At 39.8% G+C, this 15,852-nt stretch overlaps 1 protein-coding gene across 7 annotated transcripts in view; it reads left to right on the top strand.

Annotated features, from left to right (window-relative positions):
* The window catches only part of PITPNM3 (PITPNM family member 3), a 137,106-nt gene that overhangs the window by 55,401 nt on the left and 65,853 nt on the right, over positions 1-15,852 (top strand). For 6 of the 7 annotated variants that reach the window (XM_049803083.1, XM_049803079.1, XM_049803080.1 and 3 more), the window contains one exon: positions 15,620-15,667. The exons of the other annotated variant lie outside the window; for it this stretch is intronic. In XM_049803083.1, the coding sequence (XP_049659040.1) occupies positions 15,620-15,667 (48 nt within the window). The remainder of the gene's footprint in view (positions 1-15,619; positions 15,668-15,852) is intronic. 7 annotated transcript variants of the gene reach the window in all.

The raw sequence follows: 15,852 nt of genomic DNA, 5'->3' as shown, positions 1-15,852 counted from the left end.
AGGGAAACTCCCCCCCCAGCTGAATTTACTTATGGCTCTCAGAGAATTATGAGTTCATTTGCTTTGGTTGCAGAGAGCTTTGTTACAATTCAATCGGTCTCTGGGGCCAGTGGTTTTGCTATGTGCCTGTGGAAAGAGCACAGCACTGGTTCTTTTTCATAGTTTAATAAATTGATTTAATAAAGCACGTAATTTTGGGCTCTTTCAACAAATGAAGATGTATCAGAAGATGCAGTATGCTCTGGGCATAGCTGAAGGCCCACTGGATGCTACTTAAGTAACGCTACAGTTTCAATGTGAGACAGAGAAGGTCCTCAGGAACTTTATAAATGGCAAGTATATAATTTCATTCAATCATTGATTCTCAGTAACTACGACTGAGAGCACTTGACCAGCGCAACCTTTCTCATCAGAGGTAGAAATAAGTCTTTGGGGGAAAACTGGCAGCAGCACTTAAATTTATTAAGTTTTCATTACAGAAAATAACACAAACAGCAATCAAGCTGAATTGAATACTCATACAGCTGCATAAATTATGTTGATGCAGATGCCTTCCCTGTTGTGGAACAAAAGCATTTTCACACATAGTTACGCATTTAATTTCATTCCTGCTGCAAAGTATCTGTCTGTTACATTAAGGAAGATTGCATGTAGTGAGCACTAAGTACTTTTAAGTATATATTGTTAATGTTTGTAAGGTTGAAGTTGTTGGTTTGTTTTTGTACTCTTGATGCAGTGCAGTGAAGGTGAGGTGAAGAAGTCTTTGCAATACAGCAGAGACTATTTGTATACTTTGAATTCAATATGTGCTTTATATTTCATTACTTGAGTTTCTTTCTAGTGGGAAATGAGGTTACTATATATTTTAACTGGCAAACCAGGCAAATGCTTTTTACAGAAAAAATGTCATTCAATCCAAGCTAGTAATTGATGTGAACTTAAATGTGTGTCAGCATTTCAAAGGGTGAAATCCTCAGGAAAAAATGCCATAGCTGGAGTACACGTTATCCATGAGATCAAGACATGCTTGTTTGAGACCAAACCTGCATAAGACTTAAAATAAGGTTACATGAATATTAGGGTTCTCCCTTCTCCCTCAGTTGCCAATCTCTTGTTATATTTGGCTTTTTTTAAATCTGGACTTGAGAGCTGGAAAGTGTCATAAGAGTTTAACATACCATTTCTTTATTCTTTTCTCTCACTCATGCAAATTAAAGTATGAGGGAATCCAGAAACATCTGAAATGGATGAAGAACCACAGAGCTCCATAGGGAGATAGTAAGTGCTTGCCATTGCAGTTGCAGATCAGCAGTCCTGCTATGATTCAGTCTCCATATACAGACAGCAGACTTTACCGCTCTTTGCCCTTCATGTTGTCACCCTTCCCCCCAGTGCAGTCCCTGTGCCCCAATCCATCTTGTTTTTCTAAAGATTAGAAGAAACATGGAAATATGCAGCTGACAAGGAATGGGCAAGGTAGTTTGATGTCAATATATCTGGGCTTTTCCAGCTGACCAGCATCACACATCTGTGAACATGAAACAACTTTAATTACATTGAACTGCAGTGAGAAAAAGGTTGCATTGTTCTGCAGCTTTAGTAGATCAGATTGCCCTTCCTGAACTGGTAACTTCCACGATGGGGAATTTTATTCACCTCTGCTTTCCTAACTGGTGAAGCAGAAGCAGCTGGCATTTTCTGGATTGTTGCCACAGACAGAACTGCTGTGCATAAATTTGTGCAAGCTACATTGCAACTTCAGGCCTCTTTTTTTGCATCAGAGCTAATAAAGCATGCAAGCTTTATGGTTTTCCTTGTGTTGAGTTTCTGCTTTTCTCTGTGTCTCTCTGGTTTTCTGCCTGTCCTCAGTAAGCCAACAACCATTGCTGGACAACTCTGATTCCTAGCTACCTTAGCAGAAATGCCAGGGAGGTTTCTTCCAGGCAAAAGTTGCTAGACTTTGCTTTTCTTGTACTGCCTTCTTTCACTGAGAGATGACATAGAAGGTGTCTGGAAAGGAGAAGGGTCTTCTCTATGTCAGCTCTATGTACCACATGTGTCATGCAGCAAGGAAAAAAACAGAATTCCACCTATAGTTGATCTTGGTACAATTGTGGAAAAATTTCACAATGGCTAAGGTGCTTGCATAATGATTGCACAAGCAGTCGAGCTGATCAGCAAAGGTATGCATCCTCTTCATGACCACAGTAATGTTCCTTTCACTGTAGGCTGCACTCTTGCTGCTTGCTCTTGGTGTAGTGAAATACTCCAACTAGGGCCTGACCAATCATGGCAGGATGGGAAAGGCAGGTGTGTTGAAATGGAGTGGTCTTTTTAGTATTTCCTATTTACTGTTTGTTTTCTTCAAATTTTATTTGGAGAAACAAAGGTGTTTTGTTCAAGCCTCTGAATGGCTTTAATGTTGAGGGTACTGTTTAGTCTAGTCATTATCACTACATGTTGCGGTTAATTGGTAGGGATTTTTGATTTGCTGAGCTCTCTGCTACCTCTAGCTGCTGATTGTATCTCTTCTGCAAGAAAAGAGAGAATAACATGAACATATAAAATATAAAAATTGCTTTGCAGAAAAAAAATTGTCTGGAGACTCTGCTGAATGTATCCAAACACTTAGGTTCATTAAGGACTGTTTTCTGTCAGTGGCATTTTTTAGCACAACTGGTTCCCATTTGAACAAAAGGAGACTGACTTGCCTTTTGAGAGACATTGGACTCTTTTCCTCTTGCCCAGAGGCTTAATTTTTCATTGTGTGTTGTTTAGCTCTGTGCTTTTTATAAAACAAAAACAACCTTAGAAGCCATAAGAGCAGTGGATTTCCAAGCTCATTTGTAGCTTTTATGATGCAAGTGAGTTTTGGGACTGTGTTGTCCCTTGGCTGCTGTATAGCAGTTTGGATGTGAAAACAGTGTATCTATTCAGTTGGCTGGCTGACATAGCAGATCTCACTTTCAGCCCTTCACTGAAGTAACAGGAGCCCAACACACCAGAAGTTCAGGCCAGGCTGTATTTCATTACAGTTGCTGAATATCCCATAACTAAGTTTGCAAAGCCAAGATTTCAGAATTTAGCAAATGCCAAGCTTGAGATCTTAACGCAACCTTTATGGATGTCCTTTGTCTATTTGCTCTGCCATACTGTTTTTAATTACTCAGTAATATGATAGGAATGCATTGTATGTGTAACAGGTTTGTTTACTGACCTTGACATGGGTAGGAAGAGAGCTCTTGTCTTTAGCAATGATGAGAGAGTTCCTGAAGGAAAGTTTGTCTGGCAGTGAAGTGAAAGTGCTTGTGCATCTTTCCTGTCTGTGAGTAGCTTTTTCCTACAAAAGCTGCCTGTAGAAATTTAGAGAGATGTGATGATGATCGTCAGAAAGATAGATGGATGTGTGAGTAGGAAGGTTGAAATGGTCTATTTTAGATTATGTATTAAAATCACAATAGCAGGATATTTGCAGTTACATGAATTTGTGCTGTAGTTGTGGGATAGTAGGTAATTGGCATGTCATTGTTTAGTCATTCTTTCTTCTAAGGAAAAGAAATATACATCTTTGTAAGATGTGATAGAATTAGGTAACATCTGAAAATTGCTGCGTGCAATTTCTGATTCTTTTGACTGTCTATTGGTGCACAACTCCTGGTTCTCAGGAGCACACAATTTCTGGCTTTCACCAGAAGATGTATTTAGGATCCAAGGGCAAATACACTTGGGGATAAAGTTCGTACACTCATTAAAATGGCAATAGGTGACTTTTCCTGTTCTGAACCTTCTCAAAGTTATATTGCTGTAAAGCTATGAAATTACTTGAGACAAATAAGGGAATCTTGACCTCAGTACAAAAAGCAAAAATAAATCTGTCTGGCTTTGTCTCTCCAAAGACCATGTTGTATGACAGGATGTATGTTTACCTCCAATGTTTTAAGTAACAGATGATGATTAAGAGCTCATTTGGAAAGCAGTCAAGTTTTATTGCTCTTCTGTTTCATAAAGAATTTATTGGAGATGTATTGGAAGTGTCTGCTTGCTTACGCATGTTTGCTGCAGGCTCTGGTGAAAATTACTTTAATGTTTTTTAAAAGTCTGGGGCCCGGACAAGTGAGAACAGAGAACTCACAGAGAACTGAGCATCTAGAACATCAGGTAAAATTTTAGCTGCATGAATGCCAACAGTTATAACCGTCTGAGGTCATTCTGTGACCTCTAAGAAACAAGTGGAGAAGCATTCTCATTGCCAACTCTTACACTTCTCTCCCCGCCATGGCCCCACACTCCCTATCCAGCCCCAAATAATTAATGCTTTTTGACACTGACTAGCTCTTAGCTAGATGTTCCAGCAAGGAGCTGATGGACTTCAGGGTCTACAGAGTCTAACCTATCATCTCGTTTATGGAGATAAATCTGCTTTGATAGGTGTGGCTATTGTTGAAGTGGGGGGAAGTTGCTTGCTTTGTGTTTGAGAACTGGTGTATTTAAGGCCCTGGTTGACAACAGTATCATTCCGCAGATTGCTGTTCCAGCAATCCCTACCTACGCTGTCAAAGAACCAAATTCTGTGCTTGGTTACTGTACAGAGTCCCAGTAAAGTGACTGTGGTGTATATTATTGCACATAAGGCAAATCATAAAATCTGGCTCCTTATTAATGAAACGCTTGTGATCCTGACAGACATTATCTGTAATTAATTGCAGTAAAAGGAAAATGGATCATGACTGAATAGCGGCTACTCTATTAAAAATTAGACCCTTGTTTTCTAACTGTAGAGTCAATGCTTGGCATACCTCACAAAATACTACATTTTATGCTAGCAAGAACTTACTGAGTGTTCTGTTGTCTTTTACAATAGTCTAACTGAAAAGTTGATGAAAATTAGAATGAGTAATGCCTACCTCTCGTGACAACCAATTTTGCATGTGTGTTTTTAAGCAGCTCTTGTTTAAGTGCAGTGGTTTTAATCACCTATTTCCTTCTGTTTGATTTGTTTCATTCTTGCTCCGGTGCCTGAAGCTCCTCTGCTTTAAGGTTGGTCCAACTTAAATGACTTTAATGTGCTTACACTTGGTACAGAGTAGATTTGTGTCCTAGGCAGGAGTTCAGTAGTTAAGCCTTCTTCATTCTTTTCTTTCATCTCTTCTGATACTCTGTGGTCTTCCATGCAGCTCATACTCAAACATATTGAGGCATATACTTTGTGGAGTTACCTACTATAGATCATGTTTGAAAATGTGGGCCTCAACTATGAGGATGTGTTTGTGTAAACTTGTAACTTGTGTTGATTCATTGGGATATGCAGTGCTATTTAAGGCCAAGGTGTCCTGGTAGCACAGAAGGAACAATTGGAGCTGATCCTGGAGACTGGAATTTGGGTATGTGAATTCATAGTGAACTGTGCATCTCCTTATGATAAGATGGTCATATTATTGATGATTCTAGTGCAAGGGTACACCTAAGAGGATAGCAATCTCCTTTCAAGGAGGTCATATCCTTTGAATGATTTGTGGAGGACCTTTTTCATCTCAGTCACTTTTTTTGCATGTACAGGATTCAGAAGATCTTGGTATTTAGGATGACTGCCACATCATAAAAAGACCATGGAGAATTAGAAGATTGTAGTCACACAGTGTTTTTGTTGATGAGTGTCTGAAGTGGTTGTCTGGCCCACTGAACAGAGAAATCAACCAGGCTACTATCCAGAGTACCCAAACAAGAGCTTCCAAGATTGGAGTATTATACCATATGAAAGGAAGCTCTATAGGGTCAGTTGGTCCATTGTGAGAGGCGAAAACTGTTCCAAAGAGATGGGTGGTAATAGTCTCCACTTCCCTCAGCTGGTTGATGGGGATTTGGCTTCAGATTCTGGATTCTGAAATAACCATTATAAATTCATATAGAATATTTACAAATTTCACTGTTCTCTTTTGATTCATCATTCCACACTTTGCTATGGAAAGTTCATTTATATCTTAAAGGCAATTTTTTTTGGTCCCACTAAGCTGCTTTATCACTCCCGCTTCTCAGCAGAACAGGGGGAGAAGATATAACAAAAAGCTCATGGGTTGAGATAAGGGCATGGAGGTTACTTACCAATTACCATCACAGGCAAAACAGACTCAACTTGGGGAAATTAATTTAATTTATTGCCAATTAATTATAACAGAGTAGGCTAGTGAGAAATAAAACATGTGGTGGGTTGACCCTGGCTGGATGCCAGGTGCCCACCAAAGCTGCTTTATCACTCCCCCTCCTCAACTGGACAGAGGAGAGAAAATATAACAAAATGCTTATAAGTTGAGATAAGGACAGTTGAGAGATTACTCAGCAATTACCATCATGGGCAAAACAGACTTGACTTGGGGAAATTAGTTTCATTTATTACCAATCAAATCAAAGCAGGCTAATAAGAAATAAACCCAAATTTTAGAACGCCTTCCCCGCACCCTTCCCTCCTTCCCAGGCACAGCTTCAATCCCAAATTCTCCACCTCCTCCCGCAGCAGCACAGGGGGGACGGGGAATGGGAGTTGGGGTCAGTTCATCACACCTTGGCTCTGCCACTCCTTCTTCCTCAGGGGCAGGACTCCTCACACTCTTCCTCTGCTCCAGCATGGGGTCCCTTCCACAGGAGAGACAGTTCTTCACAAACTGCTCCAGCGTGAGTCCTTCCCACGGGCTGCAGTTCTTCATGAACGGCTCCAGCATGGGTCCCTTCCATGGGCTGCCGTCCTTCAGGAGCACACTGCTCCAGTGTGGGTCCCCTGCGGGGTCACAAGTCCTACCAGCAAACCTGCTCCAGTGTGGACTCCTTTCTCCATGGGACCACAGGTCCTGCCAGGCGCCTGCTCCAGCGTGGGTCTTTTCCACGAGGTGCAGTCATTCAGGAAGGGACTGCTTCAGCGTGGGTCCCCCATGGCCACAAGTCCTGCCAGAAAACCTGCTCCAGTGTGGGCTACTCTCTCCAGGGGGCCAGAGGCTGCTCCAGTATGGGCTCTCCATGGGTTGCAGCTTCCTTCAAGGCACATCCACCTGTTCCAACATGGGGTCCTCCATGGGCAGCAGGTGGATATCTGCTCCACTGTGGTCCTCCATGGGCTGTAGGGGGACAACCTGAGTCACCATGGTCTCCTCTATGGGCTGCAGGGGAATCTCTGCTCTGGAGCGTAGAGCATCTTCTCCTCATCATCCTTCTTCAAGGACTTTGGTGTCTGCATAGTTGTTTCTCTTACATGTTCTCAGTCCTCTCTTTCACAGCTGTTGCACAGTGCTTTTTACCCTTTCTTAAATATGTTATCACAGAGGCATTACCAGCATCACTGATGGGTTCAGCTTTGGGCAGCAATGGGTCTGTCTTGGGGCTGGCTGGAGCTGGCTCTCTTGGACATGGGGACAGCTCCTTTTGTCTTCTCACAGAAGCCACCGATATAGCCCCCTGCTACCAAGACCTTGCTACATAAATCCAATACAATTACTTTACTTTTCTGTAAAACAGTTTAAATTTCAGTTCTACCAGATTTGCAGCAGGGGCTTGAACTTGGTCTTCTTTTAGAAGGGTTCCATAAATGCTTGTCTGTTGGCTGTTTTGCAGTGAGTTTGTCTCTTTTGAAGTCTTCCCTGGGAAAAAAAAAAAGTGACATTTCTGTGGATAGTTTTGGTTTTAATACATTTCCATTTTCCAAAATGTAAACATTAAAAAACCCACAAATGCACACACACACACACACAAAAAAAGTGAAACAGGCAAAACCCCAGTGAACCTTGACTCTTTCTTTGTTTTGAAACTTAATTTGTCCAACAGGCTTAAGGCAGTCATCTTTAGTTCCCCAATCACAGCATCCTTAAATTGATAGGATTGGAATTGTCAATATGCTTCTGATGCCTGAAGGTAAGAAGAGATTCTGAAATCTGCTGCATAGCCTGGGCTTGCAACCTTCCTTCTGCAATATGAAGATCTTATAAAATTAAAAAAAAAAAAAAAAAAAAAAAAAAGAGGCTGGCATTAGTGGTATTTTTGTAGAACATAAAGTAAAAAAGCAAACAAATAATAAAGTAATTTCTGTAATACAGCTTGCCACAAAGGATGACTATTGATTTAGTACACCCTAATTAAATTTTAGGAGCCATTAGTCAATTTTGTTGGTAATATGCTACTATTTTACTCTGCAAATCCAGCTAATTGAATTAAAATGCTTCAAATGAGGATGAATTCTCAGGTAGGCAATTGACAAAATGCAATTTACTTTGTAGTTGTTTAAAACATAACTGACTGTACAATACCTGTGAAATTCACTTTTCCTGTGCTTCATATGCCACACATAGAGACTGATGGATTGCTTTACTGGTAACCAGCAAAATAGATGGACATGATCAGCTTTCACAACTGGAAATTTTCATATCAGGTGAGTGAAAGGCCTTTCTTGGTCCCATTGTGCAAGACCAGGTTATTCAGATCTTTTAATATTTTAATGTATTGATTGTCTATCTGGAAAATAGTGCTGACAGTAATTTCGCTCTCTTTCTGGGACTCATTTGAATTGTTGATTTAGATTAAACTTTTATTCTTCATATCCAGCCCAGTACAAGGTAGTAGTTTGGAGCTGGGAGGTGCTTCCGTTGGGCAAGTTGTGTTAGGTCTGTGTATAGAAACCTGCGATTCCTGCCCTTTCCACACCACCTAGGACTGAGCTGTGCAATTCCTACTGGTTTTTAAAATGGCAGCTTCTGTGCTTCTTAGTTTAAAACTTAGAAAGAATTGTTCTGCAAACACTGTGGCTTATGAATGGTAGACTATAAAATTCTGTTCAATTCACGGTGTGCACTTATGACTCCCTACCACTCTAGCTATTTTTTGTAACTCCCCTTTAAAAAAATATTTCATGAGATCTTGAGTGCAGTAGATATATCAGAGTGATGATTTTTTTTTTTTACTCTCTGATACCATATATTTCAGATCTCATCTTTTTCCATCTAGCATAAGGGGAAAAAAAAGACTGTTTTACATGTGAAGCAGCATATTTCTAAGAGATGGCAGGGGCAATTTCCTGTTAATTCCCTCAACTGCTATCTCTGTTCTCCTGCCATAATGTCCACAAGACACTTAGCAGATCTGGAAGACTAGAACAATGTTTTTGGTTAAGATTAAGTTTAATATACATCTGTGGAGTAAGCTAATTCGTAGAATCATAGAATATCTCAAGTTGGAAGGGACCCATAAGGATCATCAAGTCCAACTCCCTGCTCCTCACAGGACTACCTAAAACTAAGCTACATGACTACATGGCAGAAGGGTTGGAACTAGGTGATCTTTAAGGTCTCTTCCAACCCAAACCATTCTATGATTCTATGATTAAGAACGTTGTCCAATTATACTATTGTATTTCACACTAATTTGAAACAAGCATTACTACAGCATTTTTATACTTCCATGAAATGTGCAGCAGTCATCTCTCAATTGCAGTGCCTTTCGATGCAAGTCCTTTTGATCCTTTGCAAAGACTACTGTAAAGAGTTATTCTGCTGAAGAAACTGGACTTGCAGCAGTAAAATGGAAAGCAGAATCTGTCAGGAAGGGATGGTCAGTCACTGGCTACTTCTACAATAGTACATTGGGCACCCTTGTGTTTGGTGCTGCCATTGCAATTTTAAAGCCCTAGGATTCATGATAGCTTTTGTTGCACTACTTGGAATTCATCTTTTCTGTTGCCTTGGGTGCACAAGGCTGCTGTAAAGACTTAACTCGATGACAGTGATTACTGTTCTGTTTTGAGAAAGTTTGGTTTGGTTTGGTTTTGAGTAGACTGTTCACAAGGGCTAGCTTTTCAAAGTGCACTGAGCTCCCGTAAATTGTATTGGGCATTCAGGAGCATTAAGAACTTACGAAAATACCTTTGTCCTTGTTCCAGACCTCTTGAATCTCTGGTTAGACTAACGTTGTGCAGCACAGGGCAAGACAACACCAGGCAGAAGGGTGACACTGACAGCTACTACAAAAATTTACCCTAATCTCACTGCCCAGTGGAAGGTAGAGATAGGGAGGTGAATGAGAAAGTAATTACTATTTTATTACTTATTAGGGCATAAGCAGTTCTTAATTTGGCTGTGGAACAGTATTGCTTTATCTTTCCATCAAATTAAGCGTCTAACCAGTCATGTATTATGCAGAAATATTAACATGAGAGAGAAGTAACTCATCAACTTCAGGAGATTTGTCTTTATCAAACTTTGAACCGAGTTGTTACGAAGTAGGTACAAGTCCCAAGTGTTACAGGAGAGTTTAGCTACATCCCTCTCCAGATGGATGTTTTTGCAGAAGGAGAAAAACTTTGTAGTCTGGAAACTGTCTCTTGTTTCTCGTAAAATAAAATTCATCTCATTAAGTCAATAATAAAGCTCATACAGTGTTTAAATCTGTACATATAGTGCTTGGTCAGGAGTAAAGCAGAGCCTGCAGCTCCCTGTGCAATGGTTAAATACACCTTTGGCAAGGAAAACCACCAAGGTGCTAGCAATCAGCCCTGAGTTAACTGCAAAGTATAGAAGGAAGGCAGCTGTTAATTTGATTTTTAAGGTCAGCTTTTTCAGGCAAGATTGGAGTGTATAATTTTTTTCTCTCTGGTTTGCTTTCCTTGTATAATTTGTATAATTTCCTTGTATAATAATGTGAAATATATATATTTCCTTCTCATTTGTTTCTTTCCTGTGGAGATGGAATCAACTAATTTTTTTCCAGCATAATTATATGTGGGTCTTAATTTTTTATTGAATTTTGTATTTCTAATATTAAAAAAAAATGTTAGACTTGATGATTAGGTCAAGAGAATAAAGAGAAAATGTTGCAGATATGCCAACTTGGCTGTGAATTAGAATTTTCCACTTAAATGGGAATGGTTAATTTTTTGCATTGAATGGCTTAGACTTTTTGTTAAGATACTTGTCAATTGTGATGTGGATACTAACCCATGGTATCTGAAATTATGAACTATGTTCAGTTGGTTCCATTAAACTCCTACAGAAAACTAGTGCTTCTGTGCAAGACTGGGTGCACACAAAGATGTTTTTAGCAAGCTCTTCATCTGGTCTCATTTTTCATTGGCTCACTGATTCAGTCTCTTTTGCTACATCTGCCATGCATCTCAAAGGTTCTCCAACATTATGTGACAAACAAAACAGTATAACAGAAGAATCTCTGACTACTCTCTGCTACTCATACCTCATGACTCTGCTTTCAGTATAGTGATTTTTACCTTGTACTAGTGTTAATCTCTCTCACATCTGAAGGCTGCCTTGCCTAATTTTGTCCACCGTGAATGTTCTGTGTAAACAAATTGCTCTCTTCCTTCCCCTCAGTAGCATGTAATCTCCCCCTCCTTGTCATGTCCTCTTAGAGTTATATAATTAATTAAAGGGTGTTTGTACATAGCTGACTGTAGTGTTTATGCTGCTATTAAATTGATTGCAGTAGCAGCTTCTACTGCCTAATAATGTGAAGAATGGCAAACAGATTTGGCTTAGTGAACAGTGGAGGGAAGGATGGAAACTAGAGTAGTCAACAGCTTTCCAAAACACATCAGATGGCTTGTATAAAGAACAGATTTAATTGTAGCAGCATGTTTTAGAGAGAAGCAGTGAATTGGTTTTCTGCAAATCATCCGTGGTAGCAGTTTACACTAAGGCAGGTTACCAGTGTTCTGTAACTGCCACCATTTAATTTCGTGATGCTGTATGTTCTCAAATACAGCTCAGCAAATGCATGCAAAATGGAGGAAGCTTAAACTAGCCACTAAAATATTTTTTAGCTGAGAGCTGAGTCCTGCTGCAGACACTACTGCTTTCCTTGCAGTCCCTCTGCAGATTCCCTTTCCTTTTTTGACCTGTATTGAGATCCAGTCCGCACGCTGAAAACAGCATGTGTTCGTGTATCAGTTTCATTGGGCCTAGAGTTTCCCTGGCTGCCATTCCCATCCAGAGGGTCATACCATCTGTAGGTATATTACCTCCTTTCCTCTCCTCCTGCTTTCCCAAGTTTGACGTAATTGTGCTCATACCAGTGAGCATCTAAAAAAAATATTAACAAAACAGATTTTTCTATTCAGAAGTTAAATTTCATAGTATTCTTGCTGGGGCAAAAACCATGTTCTGAAGTGGAGCATGAACACTGTTTGTTCCAGTGGTATGGTTATGTTAAATGGATTCAGAGAAAGAGAAAGTAATGTATACCATAAAGCCTACTGGCACTGCAGTAGCTAATGCTGCAAGACTGGATATGTGGGGAAGAAGGCAAAGAAGGATCGCCCTAATTTTTCACTGGTGCTGAGGCACACAACTCTGTTCTGCTGTGCTGTCATCTGATGCTGATCTCATTAGCAATGTAATCCCAGGGGAGAGCAAAACAAGAGACAGGAGTTGTACAAAATGCCCTCTGACATCTCAGGGGCACAGATCTGCAAAGATGTGTGTGTGTGTGTGTAATGACTATGTACCAGAGCATGACACTAAAGGTAACTTAGTGAATCTTGTTTTTACCTGCAGCTACTTTCTCTGGTGAATAGGTAATGTTTATTTCTATTGGGTTAACAGTCCTTTGTGGGAAAGTAAGGTGGATTCTATTCTGGTTTCAACACTGTCCGGAAAACTGCTTGCCAATTTTTTTTGTAGGATTGCAATAGATGGTAGCATGCAACTAGAGTAATTGCCCATCATCTTTTAGTTCCAGGCCAGAGAAGTGGCATTTTTTTGCAGAGTCTGTGGAAGTTACTGTATGATGAAAATATCTGGACCTCTCTGACAAACAGTTAACACTCCTTTAGAGCATAGAGTTCCTACTGCCTTAATTTCACTAGCATGATTTCTTTTGATCAGGTTCTTTGAATTTGGTGACACTTCTCATAAACTAAGCTGTCTCCAAGAATTTGTCTCTAAAGGTAGGACTAACATCTCAGTGCTTTAGTAGTCTAGTTTTCAAGGACCATAGTTAACAGATGAAGTAGAATGGCCTCAAGTGGTTAATGAGGCTTGACATGTTCACATCAAGTTTCCCCCCCCCCCCCGCCATGTTTTTCCCATCATATCAGAGTAAATGTCTTCAGAAAGGTAACTTAAAATATGCCAGGACTGCATTTCAGTCTAGGTTCATATTCCTTGAACCTCTTGAGGGATGACTGTGTGAAGAGAAACGATGTGATTTAAGGGGGCCTTTAGACTTGCAGTCTGTGCTGTGGCATGTATCCTGAAGCTGGAGAACATTTCACTCATGAGAAGGAGGAAGAAATGAGAAGAGAACCTAAGTCTAGGAACATGTGACTGAAAGACATTATCAACACTGTTTTCATCACAAATCCAAAACATAGCACTATACAAGATACTGTGAAGAAATTTAACTCTATCCCTGCCAAAACCACTGCGATTTAAAAAACTTTGAGAAATATCTATGTCCCCTCTATCGCATTTCCTTGCTGCGCTTGCTTTTTAACAGTATGTGCTGTGCCTCCACAGTGATTGTCATTCACCATATCCTGCACAAGTCAGTGGCATGAATGTGATGAGAGCTTTTTACAGAAAAAGAACTGGAAAACATGCATGAAAACATGGAGCAGATCTTGAATTTGTTGACTTTTATATACTGCTTAGTATCTAAACCCAGGTATTTTCTTTCTGGTGTTTTTGTTTCGTTCTTTCTGGTGTTTTTGTTTCGCCTTCATGTTTTTGTTTGACAGTAATAGATATGAAAAGACCTAAATCGAGATGTTAAAAACTTGTATTCAAAGTTGAAATTTGTTAGTAAAGCTTTAAAAAAAGTAGTTGTCTGTTTTTGAAACGTACCAAATAAAAATGAGCTTCAATTCTGTAGTGAAAATGGCTTCACTTTCCATCAAGAGCTGTTCTTTTGAGATGGAGAATTTCTATCTGTACAGCCATTTAAAGCTGTCATGGGAAGGAGTATTCTTCATGCAACTTGTTGTTTTCCAGTCATGTTGTAATTCATAGAATTGTGTATACAAGCACTTCAGAAGGCTGGTCTGTGCTCTTGACACAGAGGCCTGGTTTTTGCTTTTAGCTCTCACATTCCTGAGAGCTTCACAGGTTCTTCCCAAGGCAATGTCTGATAGCTGCTTTGCCTCAACAATTACTCTCTCTGTGAGGTACTGCAGATAATACTTATTCCCTAATAAGCTGAAAGCAGGTAACATTGTGACCCAAGCTCTTTGGCAGAACAACAGTCAGTGAATTGCCCTGGTGAGGAACTGAAACTAAAAAAGATTGTATGTGAAGTTTGGGAAATGGCTAATTCAAATAATTTTCATTCCTCAAAAGTCAGGTAGTGAGGTGGTCTCTTTGCTTGCAGTTTCAGTACAAAGAATGGAGAAAAGCAGATTTCTGTGCTGTATATTGTAGAGCCTGTCACTTTTTCTTTTCTTTTTACTCCCTTTAAGAGCCAAGTTATCAATTGTGATAGCTGGAGCATCTGAAGAAGAAGGGAATTGTGGCAGACCTCTTATGCTGCATCCACCAGAGGAGTTAAAAATCATTACTATTTGTTATATGTAAACTCTACTGGGGTTTAGTGTAACAGCATTTTTTAATTAATGAGATGAGGAACAGTGCATACAAGTTCTATAGTCTTAAGGCACTGGGCAGAAGCTTTCACTGAACACAAGAAAATCAGGGGGCAGGCGATTGCAACATGTGTGCTGTTTTATTCGCGTATCATGGAGTGCCACCAGCTTCTCTGGTCCTTGTCATTTGACCAGTCTGGTCTTTGTTTCTAAATACATAGAACATAATGTTGCCTCTGTTGTTTATTCAGACTGTGTCTCAGCAGAAGAGTGCCGCCTCTGTTGCTTGTTTGAATGTACTCAAATGGTAGGTAGGCTCCAGGTAAAAGGGTAAATTTTGCCTAGGCCTGTGAAGAAGGAATCTAAAGAAGGGATGGAGAGATCTGTGTTCCTATCCTAGCTCTGATGGTAGCTGTGGGCTGGTACCATTGGGCTTTCATTTCTGTCGTGGTGGAATGATGGCAAAGGTATTTGCCCTCTGTGGTAGAAATGGCTTCAGTGCTGTAGGAGGCCTTTATCTATACGCACAAACTAATGAAAGGTGCTTCTATTCCTGTATCCTTGTGTATCTGTATTTTAGTTTTTGTATTTAGATCTGAGAAAATCCCTTTGGACTGGCAACTTCCCTTGGACAGGTGGACTGTGGGAGGGAATAGAAGGACAGAAACATTCTTGAAAACACTGCTAATTAAATATTTGGAATAAGAATCTATTTTGTGTTGCTAGATAAGTTATGCTAATTATTAGTTATTTAGAGATTCAGTGGGTAATGCTACAGGCAATCAAATAGATTCCTAGCTACAGTTTCATTGCTTATGATGCCTTTCTTGAAATGAAGAGTAAAATCTGGCTTCTAGACTAACCATTTTGATGAATAAATTTGAGCAGTTTTCAAGTGTGTTGTATGCTGAGCTGTTCCCACTGAAGCCAATGGGAGTTTTAGAAATCAAGATAGTGGTCAATTGCAAAATATTTACTGTAATACAGTAGAAAAAGTAAAGAGCTTGGCGTCTATATAAAGCAATCCTGTTTCATACCGTGGCTTTTTTCCTTTGGCAGGTGAAGAGTCTGCATTTTGCTCATCTGGCTACCTACAGGAAAAGCAACGTGAGTTGAAGTTCTTACCAATTTTCTTTGTACTGAGACAGTTCAACAACTAGAGGTAATAATAGAATAGAAATTTTAACCAACACATGTCTGGTGTTATGTTGAGAAGGGAGATAGTTATGGAGGGATGAGGATTCTTTGAGTTTTGTTTTAAATTTATTTATTTTTAATGTGGATTAGGAAAA

This window comes from Accipiter gentilis, chromosome 6 (genome assembly GCF_929443795.1).
Source record: "Accipiter gentilis chromosome 6, bAccGen1.1, whole genome shotgun sequence".
Classification (NCBI taxonomy): Eukaryota; Metazoa; Chordata; class Aves; order Accipitriformes; family Accipitridae; genus Astur; species Astur gentilis.
This window is presented reverse-complemented; position numbering and strand designations above follow the sequence as displayed.